The 23,226-nt window shown below is 41.0% G+C and overlaps 2 protein-coding genes across 2 annotated transcripts in view, besides 1 other annotated feature; one reads left to right on the plus strand and one right to left on the minus strand.

Moving 5' to 3' along the window:
• dsx-c73A (doublesex cognate 73A) overlaps positions 1-12,124 on the minus strand; it is a 29,164-nt gene extending 17,040 nt beyond the window's left edge. Inside the window, exon 1 of the mRNA NM_168667.3 lies at positions 10,313-12,124. Coding sequence (NP_730169.1) covers positions 10,313-11,779 — 1,467 coding nt within the window. The 5' untranslated portion in view covers positions 11,780-12,124. The remainder of the gene's footprint in view (positions 1-10,312) is intronic.
• The window catches only part of CG33158 (uncharacterized protein), a 76,964-nt gene that overhangs the window by 20,238 nt on the left and 33,500 nt on the right, over positions 1-23,226 (plus strand). The window lies entirely within an intron of this gene.
• Positions 4,068-6,352: a mobile genetic element.

A 23,226-nucleotide genomic window follows, 5' to 3' on the forward strand; every position in this document is an offset into this window, starting at 1 on the left:
TTACTCCAGATTGCCAGGGTGTTGCACTTGTACAATTTATGTCTCACAGCACGTAGAAAGTGCTTTGTGGGGCGGAAAGTTGGCCAAAGGTAGTATCTTCCATAGTTTACAATGTTTTTCAAGTCCTGAAAAGCTGGTAGCATTTTTCTGGGTGGCATTTGAAGGACATTTAAATTGCTAATTCGTGGGCGTGGTGGCCCCTCTTTCAAAGGTCCTATGTTGCAACTTTTGCTGCCGCTGCCGCTGCTGCTGTTGCATTTATTTATGCTTTCTTGTTTTGCTTATAAATTGTAATTCCCTGTCCCCAACTTGAAATGCGCAAAAAGTTTCCTTTTCCCCGTTTTTGGGGCGGGGTGCATAATTTGTTCGGTCTAGAGTAGAGCTGGCTTCTTTGGCATCGACGTGGCTTGCTTTATGGCAGCCACTGTGTTATAAAATTGTTAACAAATGGCCTGGCTTATCGTCGAGCATGAGGCCTTTATGCCCCCTTGTAATGGAGATTTGCTGGTCTTTAGTTGGCCCAGAAATAAATGTGAATTTGAGTGGCAGTCGGCGAAGTCAAGAGCGTACATATTTTAGAATGCAGCATTTGCATTTGCTTTGTGCAAATTATTTATTGAAATAAATTGGTGACAACAGTAAGATACCATTCTATCTTTTAGGATGTTAATAATTTAAGGAACTCTCAAGGAACTGAATAGTAATTCGAAGCCAACGTTATTTGAATTTTAAGTCATCATCATGTTTGTGTGTATATTTAGTTGATATGTATTTGTTTGAATTTGATTAGCAATTTGGTAACTTAAAGTAAGTCATTTTGATTTCTCCGCAATTCTGATGGATCCAAGTTATTTCGAATTAAAAGCCACACAAATTGAGCCAAATAATCCAGATCATCTAGCTGTCTGGCCAACGAGAGCGAATCGAAAACCACAAAATTGAGTTTGGATATTTCCAGGTTTTGATTATTTCGAAAAGTGCATTTGTGTATTAAATTTATAGACCATAAATGCTAAGGAGCCAGTCTTATAAATTATTTATCAATTCGATGTAGCAAAAGGCAGCAGCAGCGCCAATTGAATTAGCCATCAAAATGCCAAAAAACAACAAAAAGCGAGAGAAGCGGAAAATGCTGGATATATGAAAAACAAAAACAAAGAAAAATGTGATTTAAATGCAATTGGTTTTCCTCGCCGCTGTTGTGTTGTTTGTGCTGTTTTTTTTTTCTACAATTACACGACCTAGAAAGCCAAAGCAGCAGAAAGTTGCTGGAGAGAAGAAAGCCAAAGACTCTTAATCTCTTGGCCAAAAACTCCGCGAGACAAAGACACAAATTCGATGGCTCGAAGGATCGAGAAGAAGATGAAGATGAAGTTCGGCGGGGCCAAGTGGAATGAAAGATGTTGGAAGTATCTCATAGGTCGTTCGGGTCTTTGTAATGCAAATAGCTGCAGTTGTTCCAACTGGTGGGCACTGCGAGGGAATTCCCCCTCACTTGTAGTAGAGACATTTGCAATTAGTTTCTCAAATGCTGTGAGATCTTAATTTGGTCGTGAGTCTTTTCGCTGTGCGAGATGCCAATGTAGTTGGCCATTTCCCCAACATCGTCCTACACATTTTTTTCTTTTTTTTTTTTTTTTGTAGCTCCGTCTAAGTGTCAGGTTTGTTTTATCCGAACTTGATGTAGTTTGTTTTTGGCAGTCGGCCTAATGACTATTTACACTCTCACTCTTTCTCCGTTGAGGAGGAAGAAAAAATAGCGATCAATGGAAAGTGCAGCCCTCATTAGTATATCAATGTCTTGTAGCAGCACGATCTGCATGATCTTTAGGGTCCCATTTAAGGGGTATTCCCGGTTTAGAGGGGCATTTATATGCATTTATGTAAAATAACCTTTTCTTACATCGTGCACTCCAACATGATGGTCATTGATGATCATTGGCTATCTATGTCAACAAATATGATGGGGAAAATAAGATGTAATCTTTGAATTTGATAGGAGGAATCTTTTTCTTCGGACATTTGGTAAATAAATCGTATCTGAAAGTCATCTTGTGTTTGACTACCTTATTTATCAAACACATTTCATTTGCTGATGATCTTCCCGGGATTCCAAAGGTAAGTCTACATTTCGTAATTGAATAGCATGCGGCGAGATAAATGCCTCGCCAAATGGCCAATTCTGGATGCTCAAGTCATTGGCATAAATTGCGAATCGTTCGTTAAATTATGGAATGGGCACAGTGAGTATTCACTACCCAGATACCAAATACATAGATATATGTATGTATGCCCCGGATCTTGAGTTAATTGAAAAGACTTCTTCGACATTTATTTTTACTCTGGATTTTTCCCTTTCTTTGGTCGGCTTTTATGGCCTTTGTTTTGCCTTTTGTCTTGCGAATACGAACGACCCTTTGCCGGATTTCACTTTTCATTTCGCATTTCTGGGATTCTGCTTTATGATCTCCGGTGATGACCAATCAAAGAGAAATAATTTTCGCCGTCTGGCCAAATAAATTACAGTTATTAGTGGGTGAGATTTTTTGTAGAGTCCATACGCCCATTTATCCACCATAATTGCTAGTAAAAGTTTTAATAAATCATCGCAGAAACCAAAATAAACAAAAAAAAAAAAACCGTTGAAAACCCTTTCCCAAAACAAAAAAACAAGCTGGTTAGAAAGCCCGACAAGATTGGCGGCTTCTCTGCTTTCTTCTGCCAGCCGGATTGTATTGGACTGGATTGGATTGGATTGTCGGAGCATTGTTCGATTTTCCTAATCATATATGAGTGCATATCTCTGCCCCTTTCTTGGCTTTCTGCATCACTGCTTTCATTTGCATTCGATAGCAGAAATGCAACTTCCGTTGCACTGAGCGAAAATAATAATATCATTTCATTTTATGCTTAAACCATTTGTTAAAATAGTTGGTTGAGTTACAGTTAGCAAGCATATTATATATTCTAAATATTCTATTTAAGCAACATGCTGATATCTCAAATGAAGCTAGAACATGAATCCTATCTACGTTATGACCCATTTGTTTAGACTCGTTTTCTCTGAGTGATTGCAACTGGCTACCAGTTTATTACAGCATCATCATCACTACCAATTGTCTTTGGGTTATCATCGTTTCACCGAAAGCCTTTCCTTCTGAACAATCTGAAATTAGCATAACTTTGGGCGTCTAATGTCTTTGCTCTAACGGTCAGCTTCAATCATCGCTCTGCCGGCGTGTGTTTGTGTTAACAAGCAATTGATAAAACAAAGCGGTAAATGTTTAACCAAAACATGTTCGGATGGAGGGGCGTTCTCCTCCACCTCCTCCTCCTTTTTTCCCCCTAAAAACCTGTGTTTGTTATGTAATGGATCATGTTCATGGGGAAAATGTTTGAGCTGCAGAGTTGCGGTCTAAAAGAGTTCTTGATGTATGAGCTGTTGACTTCTCGATTAGAGAGCTGTTGAGTCTCTTGAATTGCCAGGGGAAAATTTGTATAAAACTGGTGAGATTTTTCATGTTGATTTGGGTCCATAAGCAGAAGCCTCTCTAAAGAAGAGGAGCTTTAAAGAAGCTTGGCTTGGTTTTTTTCAATGTCTTTGCTGAACTCTTAATTCACAATCATTGAATTGTTTCAGCTGTCATTTTGCACTTTCAATTAGACGTTGTAAACGTCAAAATTTCATGCTTGATTTCCTCGCATTTTTCACCCGCCAACTTTCTTGACTGTGTTTGAAAAAAGCCCACACACACACACGGTTTCACAGAGAGACTTCGATAAGTGCACTTTTCCATGCTTCTTCAGGTTGTCAGTCATCGACTGACCAAGTCACGCCTTCTTCCGCTGTCCACATGTTTCTACAATATATGTGTATATAGGGAAAATCGGAGGCAGCTGCCGATGTCTGTTAAATTGTTAGACAACAAATTTCACACTCTTTCACGAACCGTAGGAGGGTTTTCCTTTGTCTTTGATTTGGCACCGCCTTCATATCTTTTCTCTTTTCTTTTTCGTTATGATTTCTAGAAAATCACATTAACTGCAATTCACTTTTTCAACATCAACAGCAGACCCAAGAAAAATCCCAGACCTGATCGATTTTGCAATTACTAAACATGTCCCCCGCAACATGGTCACCGCCGAAGCACTAGCAGATTTATCATCAGATCACTCACCTGTTTTTCTAAATATGCTAACTCGCCCCCACATCGTCGACCCACCGTATAGACTCACAAATTTTAGAACAAACTGGCCAAGGTATCAAAAGTATGTCTGTTCACACATAGAACTAACGACGGCATTATCTACAAAGGAGGATATAGACAAGTCAACGGAAACTCTTGAAAACATTTTAGTTTCGGCTGCAAAGGCTTCAACCCCGCCAGCGACGTATGCAAAACCAAACTACATCAAAACTAATCGCGAAATCGAGCGGCTGGTATTAGATAAACGACGCCTACGAAGGGATTGGCAGTCTAATAGATCACCAATTACAAAGCACATGCTTAAGATAGCCACACGCAGGCTTACCAATGCTCTCAAACAAGAGGAAAAAAACAGCCAACGTTCATATATCGAGCAACTCTCTCCCACCAGCACTAAGTACCCTCTTTGGAGAGCCCACAGAAATCTAAAGACTCCAATAGCGCCAATTATGCCACCTACGAAGTCCCTCTGGCACCTGGCTTCGAAGTGATGAAGAAAGAGCCTGTGCTTTCGCTGACCATTTACAAAATGTATTCCGACCAAATCCCTCTACCAACACATTTATTCTCCCTCCTTTAATAGCAGCCAATCTAGGAATCCTCAAGAACCCTTTGAATTCCGACCATGTGAACTAGCAAAGGTTATCAAAGAGCAACTGAACCCAAGAAAATCGCCTGGCTACGACCTAATAACTCCAAGAATGCTCATTGAACTCCCAAAGTGTGCTATTCTTCACATCTGCCTGTTGTTCAACGCAATCGCCAAGCTTGGATACTTCCCTCAAAAATGGAAAAAGTCGACCATAGTAATGATTCCAAAGCCAGGAAAAGATAAAACGCAGCCATCATCATATAGACCGATAAGCTTACTAACATGTCTTTCAAAGCTGTTTGAAAAAATGCTACTCCTTCGGATTAGCCCTCATCTTAGAATAAACAACACACTTCCAACACATCAATTTGGCTTTAGAGAAAAACATGGAACCATCGAACAGGTCAACCGAATCACGTCAGAAATTCGTACTGCTTTTGAACATCGAGAATACTGCACAGCCATTTTTCTAGACGTCGCGCAGGCATTTGACAGAGTGTGGCTCGATGGACTTTTGTTTAAAATAATCAAGCTGTTGCCCCAAAACACACATAAGCTACTGAAGTCATACCTATATAACAGAGTGTTTGCAATAAGATGCGATACAAGCACTTCACGCGATTGCGCAATCGAAGCTGGAGTGCCGCAAGGCAGTGTACTGGGTCCAATCTTATACACCCTGTATACGGCGGATTTCCCCATAGACTACAATCTAACAACCTCCACGTTCGCTGATGATACCGCGATACTCAGTCGCTCCAAATGCCCAATAAAAGCCACGGCACTCCTATCCCGACACTTAACATCTGTAGAACGATGGCTTGCCGACTGGAGAATTTCAATAAATGTTCAAAAATGCAAGCAGGTTACCTTTACCTTAAACAAACAAACATGCCCACCACTGGTCTTGAATAACATATGCATTCCACAAGCCGACGAGGTAACATATCTGGGTGTTCATCTGGACAGGCGGCTCACTTGGCGCAAACATATAGAAGCCAAATCGAAACATCTTAAACTTAAAGCAAGGAACCTCCACTGGCTCATAAATGCTCGCTCTCCACTTAGTCTGGAGTTCAAAGCTCTTCTATACAACTCCGTCTTAAAACCTATCTGGACTTATGGCTCCGAGCTGTGGGGCAACGCATCCAGAAGTAACATAGACATTATTCAGCGAGCACAGTCAAGGATTCTGAGAATTATCACTGGAGCGCCGTGGTACCTTCGGAACGAAAACATACACAGAGACCTAAAAATCAAATTAGTAATCGAAGTAATAGCTGAGAAAAAAACGAAGTATAACGAAAAGCTGACCACCCATACAAATCCCCTCGCAAGAAAACTAATCCGAGTATGCAGTCAAAGCCGGCTGCACCGCAACGACCTCCCAGCCCAGCAATAAACTTATTAGGGCATTAATGAAAAAAAAAAAACTATCACTAAGTGAAAGTTAATTAAGTTAGATTAAGATTTGAACACTTATTGTTAGTCTCTTAACACAAAGGGAAGATTCAATAAATAATAAAAATTTAAAAAAAAAAAAAAAAAAAAAATTTTTCATGTTTTCCATTCGGTTACATACTTGGCTGCCAAGGCTATGATTATATGCTCTATGACTTGTGAAATTGTTAGTGTCATTGCTTTTGCAACGAGGCACGAGTCGAAGTTGGTTATAAGAAGAAAATGCCATCGAAAGTTGGGTCGAAAGTGATCGAATTGGTCTGGTTACCATGGATAGTTTGGAAGAAAAGGTCAGATGCAAAGTTTCGAGGTAACTAACCGAATAAATCGTGTGCAGTGTTTAGGTTAAGTGAAATTATCTAGGCAATTTGAAGTTCTTATAAATCCATTTAGTGAACTAGTTTTTCATGATAATTTGGATATATTTTATATGCTAATAGGGAATACTTTGTTCTAGTAATTTAATTCAATTTAATATACAAAAATTGATTTTAAAGATTGTTCTCGCATTGTTGCGTTCGTAATTCTTGAATATTGAATACAAAAATATATAGAAAAGAATGGTTAATGTTTATTCGTAGTCTTTCATTACTGAAGCTATCTTAGCTACGATTCTTGAGAAGCGCATAGAGAGGCGCAAAAAGTCAATGCATCAAAAGATATTATTATATAGAGATTATATAAAACCCAGTATACCCCATGACGTGCCTAAGCATAAAACTGCAGTTAAATTTTGTTAACTTCTTTGTGTGTTGCATACGGCAAGGCTATAATTAATTATTATGAGTGGTGGTCTTCCGAAGCTTTGGCTCATGCCAAGCCTCTGGGCCTCATCATCCTCCCCGATAATTAGCCGAGTTGGAAGCGTGAAAAAGTCGTATGTTGGTGGTTGCATCACCGGAGCTGTGGGTATTGAGGGGAAACCGGAGGAATTTGCAACTCATGCGAAAAAAATCGCAGCCGGAATCAGACATGACCTAGCCATAGAACTAGCTAACGAACTAACGGTGCCTTGCCCTCTATAATTAAGCACAATCGGTTTGTCTATACAAATCAAACAAAATACATTTCGGTCTTTAGCCCCATTTGCAGTTCTAAGTCGATTGTGTTTGGCGAAGAAAGCGTGTAAATTGGCAACTGGCAGCGAAAGTTTTTCCCCAGCTTGTATTATTATTTGTATGCAAATTAGCAAAGAAACGAAGCCCAATTCTTTTGTTGGCAATGTAACAATTATGCTTTCATCTTTCGATTGTTGCCAAAAACAAATGCGGTATAAAAAGGCACAAATCTATTTAACAATGTGCTAATTACACGCGGTCACAGTGCTAGATCCAAACCATAGCATTCTTCATAGTTGGCTCTCCCTCTGCGGTAACCGTAAACAAATCTTCGCTTAATCGTTAATTTATGATATTCCTAGCGGTAACCGACAGCCGGCAATCAAGACCCAACCCCGAGCTTGACGCTCCGCTGACCAAGCGTCATCATCTTCTGGGTATTCTCTTCAGTTCTGACCATCATGGGTAGCTCATAAAGTTCTTCCAATGAGCGCCGTTGTCTTGAGCTGCATTGATTCGATTTTATGACCTTTCGTAGCCCATTAACATGCTGGATGCTCGAGCATTGAATTGTAATTAATGATCACTTTTCACTCATTTGGTGTTCAGTTCGATTTGTTTACTGAATGGAATATTTGAAAAGTCTTGAAGCCGGTTGTAGCAGGTGCTGTATACTGTGTGGAGGAATGAAAACCTACATTGATTAACTGAATCCCCTCTTCGGTAGCCACACTTGTATAATCTTTTATTTGGACAGGAATGTGCTGTGTAGTACACGAGATTAGCCATCGCCTAAGCTTGGATTGTTGAGAAGCGCAGAGAGAGGCGCCGTATTGCTGAATTCTTAATGCTCTGGGAGCTGGGAGAGTGTCTTTCGGTTTAATCAAATCCAACATCCATGGGAACCACCTCTTGGGATTGGCAATAAAAGACTAAGATCCTTACTTTCCCCGGCCGACGGACCCAAGGCTAATTCAACTCATTCCCAAATTCCACCAACATTCCCAGTGCGTCAACCATAATCACATCCATTCACAGTCTTTACTGAAAACGGCATCAAACGAGCCTAACCGCACATGCGCTGTTCGATTAATCTGCAGATCAATTGATCCAGCAAACAAACAATTAAAGTCTTCATTAGACTGGTCGGGATCTTTGCAACCCATTTAGGTGCGGATATGTGACTGCCATTTTAATTAGGCACACGACCGGCATAGAACCAGTGACTCAACCACCCATGGCCAAGTGAAACATTTTCATTTAGCTTAATTCTTTTCTCATTTCAGGTAAGTCCAGGCCACTTAAAATCTTGCAACGCCAACTCAACCTGTTTCCGTGTGCCGCTGGGTAAGTAAGTTGCTCAACCTGTCGATGTTGTTGGTCGGTAGTTGGAACGCTGGAGAATAGAAGCTGGGCTATGTGTGTCGTATTGCATCGATAGCCAGCCGATCGCACTATGGCCATAAATTATGTCGTTGTTTGCGCAGAATTTCTAAGGCCGACTCAAACGCGTAGTCATTCCAGCATCCACTACCAATCATCATTGTTAGGTGCACATCAAACTTTATAGGTCAGTAGTGGCTACAAATTGCCAGCCATTCCGATGCCTGGCTGCCCAAATCATTGCCGATCCTCCACTTAGATGCCCTCCATCTTCATCGCTGTCTCACCAAATGCAGTTTTTCGTCTTGACTGTATCTAATAAGGCTTGACCAGTTCCCTTGTCCGTGTCATCAAAAAGCAGCAAACAAAACGATATGCTGCGATCCCAGCCCAAACAAACTGACCCACTCAACAATTGCATTGAAAGTTTTGGTTGCTTTCCTGCCAGTTCCCTTCCCCCTTCTTATCCTCCGGCTTATGACAATCGATTTGCAATGGAAAGCCAAAGGCCTCGAGGCGCTCCATTTATAACAAGTGGCCAGCTTTGGCCAACTATCCAAGACAGTACCCCCTTACAGTTACAAAAAATGTTATCTTGTAACCAGCCAAAGAACGACACTAAATATCTAAATCTAGTGGCTTTCAGATCCATAGATTAGAAACATATGTTTTAGTTGTGTTATATAAGATCAAAAGCTAAAGAAGATAAGCCGAGCAACACACTACATACTTTGAGAAGCGCAGAGAGAGGTGCTTCAAATAAAATTCAATTGCCGATCGATATTTCCAATTGGAATAATTTGAATACAAAAGCATAAAATGACGAAGAAGATAAAAATTAGCTTGTAACTAATTTATAACACTTTCATATATTTTCTAGTAAGCACAATTTTTCTCTCTGTTTGGCTTTGAACTTTTTGTGGCTCCTACTAAGCCTTCGATAGCTTCGTGTTGTTGGTGTTGTCATGGTCGTTGTCATCGCTTGTTGCTTTGTTGTTATAGTTTGAGAGTCAAGTTGTTCCAATAATTCTGCATTTGACATTCAACGGGGTTTACTTCGGTTCTTCCAGTTTTTGTTTACATAGCCCGAAACGGTTTCCGTCTTTTTTTTTTTGTCCAGAGATGTCTCTGTCCCGGCGACTTAGCCCATTGTCTTGGGAAATATGTATCTAGCTTGACAGGCGTTCGCCGCCTTTCCCCTTTCTACATTTAACCTTCGAGCTTTGTTACTTTTTGGTGGTCATTGCTAATTAAGCCAAAGATGGGACAGTATTTTGGAAAGGAGTCAATATGTCAGCTACCTTGGGCCCTGTTATTGAGCTATTTATTGGATGATTTTCAGTTTATAGTAAAAAGAATGTATTGTTACTATCAATATGGCTGCCTAGTTTTGCAAACGATGACAAATTAACCCTTTCAATAAGGGTTTAATATTATAAATATTTATAGTGCACAAAAATTTTACCTTAATTATGGTCTTATTTGAAAGATCTCTCTTTATTAGAAATTTTAAATAATATATCTCACTAGCGTTTAAATGGTCTTTTAGCTTTTAGCGAATAGTAAAAAGATAAGTTTCCAAAAGTATAGGTAAGTGGTAAATGCCTTACCTTGTTATCCTTGTTGCCTGCTCCTAGTTTCTGCTGGTAGTATTCCTCCCGAGCGTTTGTGTTCAGGCTGTCGATCAAGGCCGACGCATTGACATGTCCATCGTATACCATGCTGTCATGCTGGCTGCTGTAGGTGGCTGGTGTGGCTCCCGATCCTGCTGATCCTGCTGCTGCCGCTGCTGAGGCGGATGAGGTTGCTGCTGCTGCTGCTGCTGCCAATGGGATATTGGCCTGGGGAGTACGGGTATACAATTGCTCGATAGGCAAGGAGGGAGCTGCGGAATTCGTGGTAGCCGAGGGAATGGATGCCGAGGACGGGTTGGATGATCCACCACCGCCAATCGAAGGTGTGACCTTTTGCAGGGGCTTCGCTTGCTGCTGCTTCTGCTGGAAACTGTTGGTGGCCAATTTCTGTTTCTGGGTGGTGCTGCTGGCGGCGGCGGCGGTGGTGGTGCTGCTACTGGGTTTTGAGGCCGCTGCCGCACTCGCAGCTGCCGCACTCACGCTACTCGGACGCTGACCTCCTCGTTTCAGGGCGGCGGTGACCTTGTGGGCGAAGGGTCGCTTGGTGGCCCGATTCTTAAGTTTTCCCATGGTGGTCAACGTGCGCTGCTGACTGCCCGTATTGGCGGTGGTTGTGGTGGTGCCATCGGCATCATCCGCTGCCGTTATGGCCGCTATATTGTTATTCGATCTGGCAGCTACGAATTGATCATCGGGATCAGTGGAATCGGTGAGGGATTCATCACTGGTCGTCGCTGCCTCCGATTGGGTGGTCAGATTTGGTGAGGTGGTCTCTCCCTCCTCGTCGGGGACCTCCGATTCCGCTTCCTGCTGACTCATATCCGTGGTCGTGGGCATTTCCTTCATTATGGTGCTCATGGCAGCCTGCTCGTTCATCGTGTTCTGCAGCTCCAGCAGCGTAGTTTCGTCTAGGATTAGGGTGGGATCCGTTTCAGCTTCGGTGGCTCCAGTGGGCAGCTGTGTGCTCTGCTCGATCGGCTCCTGATCCAGCTCCGTTTCCGCTTCTGTTTGCGATTCTTGAGTACTGGATGCACTAGTGGTGGTACTACTACTGCTCCTGGAGGAGGTAGCTTCCTGCTGGTTAAATTGCTGCTCCTCAATGTCCAGGGATTCCTTGAGCCTGGCCACTCGCTCCACAATCCTGGCGAGCATATCCTTTTGCTGCTCTGGCAGATTTTTCGTATCCAACTCTAGCAAACGATCGTATTTACGGATATTCCGCTTCACGGTCTCAATATCCGCCCGGGTTTTGGCCGAAGTCAAACCCGGCTTGGGATTGGGATTGGAGCGGGGTTGCTCTTGGAAGTAAGTCCGTGCGCGGCGATTGCTATAACCCACCAGTTCGATGACACCCGGATAATCCGCAGCGGAGGAGGCGACAGTGGATACCAACGCAATCAGGGCCAAAAAACAGCAGCTCCAGGCTGCACTTAACCGCACCATTTTGACCACGATTGCCGAGTTTCGTTTTCTTCAGGTTTTCTTATATCGATTTTTCGCACTATTTTTTTTTGTTTGTTTGTTTGTTTGGGGTTTTCTTCTTCTTTCTATTTTCTTTACTTTTTGCACTCGCGCGATTCACGTTCGGTTTTTTCTTGTATTTCTCGTATTTCACTCGCTCTCGTATTAGTGTCAACTAACAGTAACTCCAAATCTTCGGACACTCAGACAGACACACACGCGAAGTTCAGAGCAGAGTCAGGAGGAGTCAGAATGACAGCTGGCTGGGACACTCCGATTTTTGGCCACGATCCGCAGACTTCTAACGTCGGATTACAAATGTTCCAGGCCGCTGGATGGCAGCGTCTTTTAAAAATTTCCAAGCGGAAAACGCGGCGCAGACTTTTCTCCCAACTGGAGCTTCGCCATGGTAGCTTCTTTCACCAAGTTCATGGCCAGACCGGTTTGAAGGCAACATGTTGCGAGCCGCGCGATTCCAATTGTGATCGTCTTCGCAACCGGCGAGCGCAGTTCGATAAAGAGAAAATTATGAAGCACTCTCTTTGTGAAAAAATCTTGGTGTGTTTATGTTTCTCTGTGCATGTTGCCAGCTTTTGGCAGCGAATGTTGCCAAACGAAGATCGCTAATTGCAACATGTTGCTAAGCTAAGCCATTAGGCCGGGCACACGCCTTCCCTAACGTATCTGGCGGATACGTATCTGCGAGATATACGAGCCCATGCACTATTCAATTAGTCATTCCAGACACACGTCGGCCAAGCAAAGAATATGCCAGATACACTGAAAAGAACATAACTTAGCAAGCGCAAAGAAGTGTAGTACCTTCGTAGTTTTTAATATTTTGAGAATAATAATGGCTATTGGGTAATTATAGATTAATATAAAGAAGTTGCAAGTGATAACGCGGTTTTAAAATTTCCTAAAAACAGAAATATTATTTAGGTGAACGCTTATTTTTTTTCTGTGTACGGCCTGATTCTTGAGCTGCTTTCGCTTCAATGTCAACTCGGCTCGTTTAGTCTGTCATCGATTTGGATTGGTACTAGCAGAACCAGACGGGCTAACACCTAACACCTCTTGGCCAAAACCAGCTGAAAATTCTTAGTTTCTCTCTGGTTCAATTTAGCTAAATGCTTTCGCATTAAACATAATTTGTCGCGGCCTTCTTAATTGTAGAATGGGAAATAGAAATATGTGAGTAGCTCCATATCGAACACTCTCTCTCTTCCAGTATCATTTCGGTTTTCGTTTCGTTTCTCAAGACCTTTCTCCCTCTGGGTGATCTATAGCCCCAATCGTGCTTAGAACATCTAATGAACTCCAGACGGCTCATCCATTTACATTTCACAATGCTCTCATATTTATTTATACACTAACAAAGAGTAGTTTTGGGTATAGCTTCGAGCAAAAAGAAATATGTATAAAACCCGTTGAAAATAGCTTAACATTTAAGAGCTATAATTATTATATTTTTACATTATTTCTTGTTATTTATTGTATTTATTTTTATATACAATAATGACTAAAAAATGTTATTTCTGTTCAGGAAAACTATTTTTCATTTGAAACAAACTTTGAATTCAAGCATACATATTTCTTTCTAATATGTAAGAAGTATATAAATTAGCATACAATAAAGCTGTCATGCGTATTCATTTTTAATAAATTTCTGTTTCCCTGGAACCTGATCAATAAAGAAATATATTTTAATAAACTCCAAATAAATTATATATAATTCTTCTTTTCTCGACCTCATTTCCGAGATCGAATTTCTTTATTTCCAAGACATCTCAAATATGTTTTCCCCGATTCCAAAGAGCATTTAATATGCGATTAAACATTCCAGCGAGTCTCCTTTCATTTTCCTAGCCAACTATTTGGCTGCGAACAATTACCCTACCGCCTGGGAACTGCAATAAAACAATAACAAATGAACTAATAAGAAAACGTTGCCAACTGAAGCTCAAGTTCAGCGGGAAGGCTGTTTTCTGGAGCTTCCCATTTTTCACGTAGCCGCGCGCAATAAAAGAAACCGAGCGTTAATTAAAAAAATAGCCATAGATCAATGCACCTGATAGATGCGGGAAATGTTTGTTCTGCTCTGTTGTGTTGCGTTGTGTTGCCAGTTGCTAGTTGCTAGTTGCCAGTTGCCAGTTGCCAGTTGCAAGTTGCTGGTTGCCAGCGGCAATGCGGTGTAATTTGTGAGAAAGAGGCTGAGCTCCTTAGCCCTTCTTAGTGCCCCCTAATGGAAAGGGCCCAGATGCCCAGAGGCGTCTCTGAACCCGAAAAAAAGTTGGGGAGGGGGGAATGGTTATATGATAGAATGTTGACAAGGCTGCAGGCGCTTCCTTCATTAGCATGTAATGACTGGAAAACTGGTCGCCTATTTGCCTTTCGTCTCTGACACACATAAGGCGTTTATAATCGTTACGGAATGGCTGACTCCTGCTGCAACTGTTGCTGCTGCAGTGAGTGGGTGCTGCTGCTGCTGCTGCTGCTGCTGTTGCGTGGCTGCAACTTTCTTCGTCGCACCTCTTTTGTGCATATGCAGCGGGCAGAGCAGAGAGGCAACAACATCAACGCAATGGCGGCGTCTGCATTCCTAGCTCGCTATAAAATATGCGACCGACGATCATCTAAGTACAACAACAGCAGCAACACAACAGCAGCATCGAATGCTGCAGCAGCAACAGTGCAGCAACTGATGCAGCAGCGCAGCAACTCTTGAACTTTACTGCGCCAGGAAAATGCTCTTGCCCTTTTTCCATGCCGTCTTCTTCTTATTTTACTGCAGGCAGCAACTGTTTAGCATGATCGGCACTGGAAAAAAATTATGGCACTAAGTTTAAGATACTAAAAAAAATGTATATATACATATATAATTTCTAATTTAAATTCAAGTAAAAATATTGTACAAATATGAACCTACTAAGAAAATATATTCTTCAATATAAGTTTATTTTCTCAAGACTGCTTTAGGCATCCATTAACACTTAGTTTGAAATTTTGACTAGAAGTAGAAATATGTTCTAATCCCTTAATGCATTATACCAACTGCAGTGTGGCTCAAATGAGTGAAAGAGAGAGGAAGACGCAGCACGATGTTGCTGTTGCTGCTGCTGTTGCTGTTGCTGCTGCTCAAGTGCCAATAGCAATCTTCTTTTTTTCCAGCCGCGTTTTCCTCCTGCCGTTGTTGTAGTTTATTTCCCCTTGGCTTGATCTTTTGGACTTTGGCGGTAATTTTTGTGCGCAACTTTTTCCTTTTGCCCAAGACTTTATTGGCTCCGGGTTTTCCTGGTTCCATTTAAGCGATGCTTCTTTTTTTTTTTGTTTTTATCTGCCAAAGTTTTGTCTTCATTTTTATTTTAATAGCGATCTTGATACCGCTGCTGCTGCTGCTGCTGCTGCGACTCCTCCACTCTAGTAGCTGGTTTTTTTGCGGTATCTTCTCTTTATCACATAATGATTTCAAATGGCGCGAAATTAATTTGAATTATTACTGTTATTAGCTGTTATTTGTGTAATGGCCAGTGCCTGATCGCAGTCCAAAAACGCTTTTGGTGTCGCTGCCACAATTGCAGATGCTGTGCATTACGCAAGATGCAGGTAACTAATTTCACAAGATGAGCTCGTAAATAACCAATGAGCCATAAGAGTTCCTGTGGTGGTAAAGAAAATTACGTCTTAAGGTTCAGTGATTTAATAACCTTTACGTTATGAAGTTCGTTTATTTAATTTTAAAATTCTGTTTTAATGGAAATATCCATTATTAATAGATCGATATTTAAATTTCGCTAAAATCATCTAGTTACATACTCCGAGTGATCTAAATAACATGTATCGCACAGATAGGTGAAAAATATCCGCAGTTGATGACTAGTCTTGGTGGCATTTTCCGTGCCGTGCAACCTTGGCAGCAATTACCGATTCTTGTTGGCCGCTCAAATGACACGGCTTTGTTGTTCGGCTAGCTGGTTGGCCACATTTAAATTTATTAAAACTGCACCAGCCACTAACGGACATTGTTGGGAATGTGCAACATGTTGCTGCTGCTGCTGCTGATGCAAGTTGCTGCTGCGTTCAATGACCATGGTGATCTTTGGTCCCTCGTTGCGGCATCCTGAATGGCGGCGCCTCGGCCATTTGCAATTTGCCATTTCAGCAATTTAAGCATCTAACCATTTTACGTGCAATTTGATGGCATTCGTCATTTGTTTAATTGTGCCCAAGCTCTGTGCTGCACTTCCTGCCATATCACTTCAGTTTAGTTTAGTTTCAGTTCATTTCAGTTCGGTTTAGTCGAGCTTAGTTGAGTTTTTCTTACCGTTTCTAATTGTTGGCCAGCACGAAGCGGTTAGCTGCAATCTTCAGACTCGGACCCATTTAGTTTCAATTAATCAAGTTGTCGCTGCACGCGTCTATTAGCTGTTTATGACAAGTGTTCCCGGGCGACGGATCGAGGGAATATATATATATATGTATATATATGTATGTGTACATATGTATGTAGTAACTTGAAGCCGGCAGATCTGACGCCTCGGGTTGTCCGCCTGTCGCTCATTAGCGGCGCCCCCAAAGTCGCCGCTGATGTGGCTGCTCCTGCTGCAGTTGCTCCACCTCCTCCTCCAGTCCATCAAGTATTTGTTATTAAATATACGTGTGGCAGTTGCCGCTACTGCCTGCCGGGATTGGGAACTGTTCTTCTGCGGCTCTTAAGCTTGAGCTTCAAGTTTGATTCGACATTGTTTTACTACCTAATTTTCAAGCTTTATATATACACTTAACATTAATATGCACAATTTAGTTAAATGGATTGTTGTGCTTTACCCACAGAAACTATTAAAGGTTAGATGTTAGTGTATTAGCTATCCATAAGTACGAGATTAGATACTCATTTTCTTACTGGCCTACTTTTAAAACTCTACAAAAATATTAATATTAATCCCGAATTACAACTTGACAGAACGTATCTTGCTTTACTAGTATAACTTATGTTTTCAGCCAAATTAAATGCAACCCGTAAGGTGAATACATATTAATTTTTCATTGCCGTAATTATGAGACTTCGGGTTGCATGCCGTGTAACATTTTGGATTCCGGCTAATTTCTACTTATAAAGTATGAGTACATAAATACATAAGCGGGTATCTAGTAGTCGGAATACTTAACCATATCACGATTGTTCTTTGTTTCTTTTGCTTTTTTGGTTAGTTTTGCAATGGGCCAGTTCTTTAATGTTCCACTTTGGGTTTATATTCAGGTACCGTTGCATATGTGCGGGGTAAAATGGCTGTAGGCCTTAGACTTTTTTCTATATTTTCCTTGGTTTGGTTAAAGATTGCGCCATTTTTGCGCCCAGCTGTCACAGGTTCGTTGACTCCCAGAGGCTCAGTTGGTGTTGAAACAATCATGTCCAAACCAGTGGCCAACTCTTGACGTGCCCATTGCATAATCCGCGCCATAAGAGCCACAAAGCTAAGCTGCTCTCCTCACATCCACAACGAACTGCATATCCAGATCCAGATACAAATCCGGGCAGACAGGCTTTACTGCGGTAATTACTATTGTCTGCTAAATTGATTTCGAAATGCTTAAGTCGGCAATTTTCGGTGGCTCAGGATGTGAAGATGTTTAGACTCAGTGGAGCAGTTGGTGGCCGGCAATTGTGGGTCAAATGCTTCAGCGGACGGATGGGTTACGGTGTAGATAGCCATTAAGGCATTAAGGCTTAAATGATCATCGCCTGGGCTTGGCAACAGTTCTAACTGTTTGTGAGCTAACCAATTCGGTGATTTGTGCCGCAGCCAAAGTTCAGTTCCTCAAAATGAAGTAATCTTATTGCGGCTAAGCTGTATTTTACAGGATTAGATTATGCGTTTAGACAAATTCGACTATTTTGATGCATATATAATATTCTTATAATAATATTCATAGAACTTCAACGCTTTCACACCAGGAGCATAATCAATTTAGGTGTATTAACTTTATTTTTCTAAACCAGCGGAACTAAGCTATGTTCTCAATCTTCGAACATTTTCTGGGTGTGCAAATAGGAGAGATTACATGAAACTCGAAATGCCACCGAATCTGATTCTGAATTTCCCCCCCATAGCAATGGCAACCCAATGGCAACTGGTTCGGCCTCCTCATTTTTATTTCACTTATTTCCCGATTATATGATGCTGACGATTGGGATGCCGGCATTCTGCTTTTTAGCTCATGTGAAAGCGGAACTGGACAAACTAGAATCTATCCCTGTATAGTTTCCCATATGTGCGCATACGCACTAGATAAGCCAGATCGGCGTAAACCAGTTGCGGTTATCGCAACCTTATATCTGTGCATCCACCAGATATTCAGTAGTAAAAACGACACCCCCCACGAACTAATTGCGTCCCATTTCCATTTATCGCGATGCGTTGCCTGCAAAATGAATTACGGCGGCCGAAAACAAATTAAAATCGTGGCAAATGTTGCGAGTTTCCCTAATTTGCCACTCGCTCGACTCCTCAATTCACACAATACTCGCCATTCGCATTAAGTTTTTTAATTTACCGTCTGCCGAGGTAGCAATTTTCATGCCTTTTACCCTGGCTGCTTTCAGGGATGCCGAGCTGGAAAATGTAGAACTTTGTCCCTAGAAGGTACATCTTGTGTATTACCCAAAATCAATTAATAATATAATAAATATTTATATATATATATATTATTTTATATATATTTTATATATAATATATATATTTTAAAAGTCAAATCAAATGACGTTCCTAAAGCTTAGCATAAATTTGTGTTATATTTTCGAACATGATTTTTTATTTATATTTAAGTGTACCCATTTTTGGGGCAAGTACCGTGTACCTAGATTAGTTAACTACCGCCAGCACTGCCAAATTCTTAGTTCTTGCGTGCTAGGCTTTTACTTATTTATCTTTTCTGTTTTTTTTTTTTGTGCCAGGGTCTTTGCCACTTGTTGCGCCCGTTTGCCAAATGCAATTAAATCTGTGTCGTGTGTGCAACAATTGCACTTGGCAATTGCAACTGTGCCGCATAATTGTGCCAAATGAATTTGTAATTATGTATTTGGTTTGACTCTTGGACATGCCATGCAATCTGAGCCGGTTTCCACTTCCACGTCGCCCTGCTGTGTTTTTAATGCCTTTTAGTTTTTTTTTTATGTTTTTTTTTTTTTTGTGTTTTTTTTTTTTTTTTGTGTTTTGAGTGACATCACAGTAGCAGCCACACAACACAAAGTCATTGTCAACATTGTCAGCCAGACCCACAACTCCAACAAGTCCAACAAGACCAGGCCAAAACAGCACGGAGCAGACCGGCAAGTCTGTTCGGGCCATGACACCACACAAAAAGAAGAAGGCTGACAAAATTTAATTAAAGCGCATGACGAAAAATTCTTTGGAAAAATTGTTTAGACGACATCCGATGAGCCAAGAAGATGCCAGCCACAAAAATACCTATAATACCCTTACTGATATGGTATTGATAATAATGCACATGGAATTTTCAAAAGATAGAATATGAAGATAAGTGGAGTAAAAGTATTTGGTGCAACTTTTCTAAGAATGTGGAATATTTGCAAATCTTCGTTAGTTAATAAAAGAATAAATATATAGGTTCTAAAGAATTAATAAGAAATTTTATATTTGATGTAATAGTTAAATTCACAGGAATCCTAAAGGGCATCTACAAAAACAATATAAAGATACTGCCGACACCTTCAAAGTTACACATTCCCAACTTTTTGTTCCAGCAAGTCTAAAGTTTCAAAGTCGCCGTAGACTCTTGATACTGGGGCAGGAAATGCGGGAAGTGAGAGAAGGGGTAGGGTGTCATGTGGCACCAAACTGGGTATTTGGCAAAGTTTTCTTGAACTTCACACGGAGCCAATTAAATGGCGACACGTTACGGAACATCATCCTCGTCATTATGATCAACGTCGTAGCCTCTATTCCCAAGTGGCAATGGATGGCAGATGGTAGATGGTATTGAAAAATGGGTCAATGGTGGCTTAAATTGTGGCTGGATAAGGTTGAAAGCCATGAGGTGTGGGCTTGACATTTGATCGCATCTGCCGATCCACTCGGCTGATTGACTGATGAATCTTTGCGGGCTCTTTGCGGTTTGATTTATGACGATCGCGATGGCAAGTTTCATTCAACTTTCTTTGATTTTCCATTGGGCATTTTGCATTTGCAGTGTTCAACTTTTCCTTGACTCGCTTCTTGCGGCTGCTGTTTTGGTTTTCATTGCCATGATATTGTTATTGAGATGTACAGATCCCCTCCCCCTGCCCTTGGAGGCTCTGCCCCGTCCTGGCAACAATTTGTCTAATGTGCCAATTTGGTCGCCCGCCTCCAAGTCTCGCGCTGTTCCTCCAACTATTTCCCTGTCTCCACATCTAGTCGATTCCAATCAGCTGTTAGATATGGTTAGCAGCCAGCCAGAGTGAGTGAAAAGTTTCAGTTTTTATTGCTACCCAGGATGGATTGGAATAATGGCACTGATGGGCTTAATAGTTGTGTAGAAAAAAAATGTTTATTAATATGCCAATAATATATCTTATAGTATTATTACATTGGTATTAAGTTTTGGTTGGATAGAGTGAATTCGCGATTCCTTAAAACGCCATTAATATTAGTATCTTAATCTTTCAATATATGTATCTCTACTTTTGTGCCCGGAATAACTACATTACTGGATACCTTCTATTCCAAACTTCCATCGCATATCCCCATTTCGATGGCTACATTCCGCGTAGGTAGACCCGATCTTCTCCAAATCGTATCAATGACAAGACAAACCGAAACTGCTAGATCTGAACGCTTAGGAGGCCCTATAATTTCCACACTCTTGCCGCCCGCGAAAATCTCGCTGGCCGCTCCACTCGCTCACTTGTCCCATTTATTTATTTTGTACTTTTCTGCCGTTTAAATTTAATTCACGATTCGCGCTGCCATCGAACGGCGACAAAGGAACGGAGAAAATTCCCTCGACGACGGATTGCAATTTTCCATCTATCTATCTGTCTCTATCTGGCTGACTGGCTGACTGGTGGGTTGCTTTTCCTTCTAACAAGCCAACGGACGCGACGGGCTTTTCTTTTGCTTACTTTCCGATTTAGCCAGCCAAAGTTGGAAAATCTCTGCGCTCGCGTACTTAACCGCAATAATTTTTGCTCATTTGAGTGTCGTGGAAATGAGTTAAAGTCGCGATACTCTGACATTGCCACTTGGCATCGTCGCTTCTTCAGCTGCACGTGGAAAAATTGTTTCAAATATTCTTGGTTTATATAAAATATCCTGGAAATCACTTCTCATATTTAGTAGGTCACAAGTTGCTTTCGTTACTAGTGTTTTACATGGCTTCATTAGATAATTACGCTGAATCTGAAGAAAGGTAAAATAGCTTGATTCCTGGTGTCTTGGGACACCTTTTCTCTCTGCGTATTTGTTTACTGCCTAATGTAATGTGAGCATTACTTATTTCCATTTTTTGTTTCTTGTACGCCGCCTCCTAATTCATTAATTTCCCACAGAGTCGAGTGGTACGAGTAGCTGCATTTGCAGTAGGCAGCTACAAAGTCAATTTCAAACGTGAAACCGTTGAAAGTTATCACCTTTGCGCGGGAGTTTGTGGGACCGAAATGAACCGCAATAAACTTGGCCAAATTGTCGCTGCTCTCTCTAATCATTGTCAGTCGTAATGAAGTTGTTCTCGGATTTGGTCTCCTTTTTCCGGGTTTATAGTACTATATTAGCGACTTAACGAACTGCTCAAGGCGGCTATTTACGTTTACTTGTGTAATATCTTTATGACCCATATTAAATCGTAAATCCTTTTCTTAGTACTCGGGGTCATCTTTTAGTGGTCATTCCCTGTGTTCCCTATGACCCTTATTACGCGTGTTTTAGTTTATATTATCCCTAGGCTATGAGGATAATTCGGTTGTAATTCGGTTGGTTTATGTTTTTTGGAGAAATACCACATTTTACATCAAATTTACTCTTTGATTTTTAGTCATCGGATAAATTCCAATAGTCCCATATTCACCATCAAACATACTTCAGTTTTATTCATAAGAAATCAAGTTAAATCACAAACAAAATAATTGATGAGCAATGGCCTTAAAGCCAAACATAATTACCTAGGATATGTAATTTCGCATAATAGATTTGTTTATTTCATTTAGGATTTAACAAATAAGCTGTAGCTTTTGTGCTTAGCTAATTGGCTTACGGCTTTTATTGAGTTTGGCTTATACTTATACTTTGAGTTGGAAGCCAAGATGCATGTGTTGGCCCAAATATTTTGAATATAACGTGTTAAGTAAGTTGCACCAATGATCATTGGAGCCCCAAAAGCAGTGGTAGTATCGAAAAGGTGTCAAACGCCGTGACCCAGTGAGAAGTTGTAGTAAACTGGCCAACAGACTGGACAACTCTTGGCCTTTTGAGCGGCTTTAAGTCTTTTGTCTGCGGTGTTGACGCATTTGCATTTCTTTTAGCCTTGTCGGTTCTCTTTTTCGTAACTGTCCAGTAAAACGAGAACTTATGAGTGAAGAAAAGTTACACATTGTATTTACGTGTATCGTTTGACCTGACCTCGACTTAGACTGGTTTATATGCAAATTAATTAATACAATATCCAATCTTTAGTGTCATATTTGAACTTTCGTTATGCGTTGCATTCTCGACGACCGTACGAACAATGGTCCCCCAAATGGCTTTATAAAGAAGATTTTACCAACTCTCTAAGCCTAATGAAAGTGATTTTCCTGACCCCGTTTTCAGGGAGAAATAAAGAAAAAAATAAAAAAAAAAAATAAACAATCTTTGGTGAAGAGCTACGAAATTGGCTGGTAAAAATGTTTCGCATGTTTATCATATTTCTTGATTTTACTTTTCCCTCTCCGGGTTTCTGTCCCTGTCAGTTTTCTATTTTCCAAGTTGAACGCATATTTTCCGTGGTTTTTCTCCAGCGTCCCACGCTCTTAATTACCCCCCCACCACCCCCCTGCCGCAGCGCCTTTAACCACTAGCCTTTTCTACTCGAAGTCAGTTTGCGTATAGTTCGAGCCCGGCTTCAATTTGGTAGCTATCTTTTCTCTCTTTCTCCACCTATCATCCGTCTCTGTCGCACTGTGGGGGTCCATTTCTTGTGGCTGTTTGCTTTGTGTCCTCTCTGCTTTTCAATTTTAATTTGTAAATGTGCCAAAGGAAGCTGTCCAGATGTTTTGATTTAATTTTCTCGTACATTTCCGAGGAAAAGTCCATTTAAATGGTTAAAACAAGTAAAGGATGGCAACAGCTACAACATCGCTGTCTTTTTATGTCGACAGAAATATGTTTTATGGTGAAAGGTTGTTGCTGGAATTACCACAATACCCAGATTGTTTCTCACATTCATCACGGATT

The sequence above is a fragment of the Drosophila melanogaster genome, chromosome 3L, assembly GCF_000001215.4.
Source record: "Drosophila melanogaster chromosome 3L".
NCBI lineage: Eukaryota > Metazoa > Arthropoda > Insecta > Diptera > Drosophilidae > Drosophila > Drosophila melanogaster.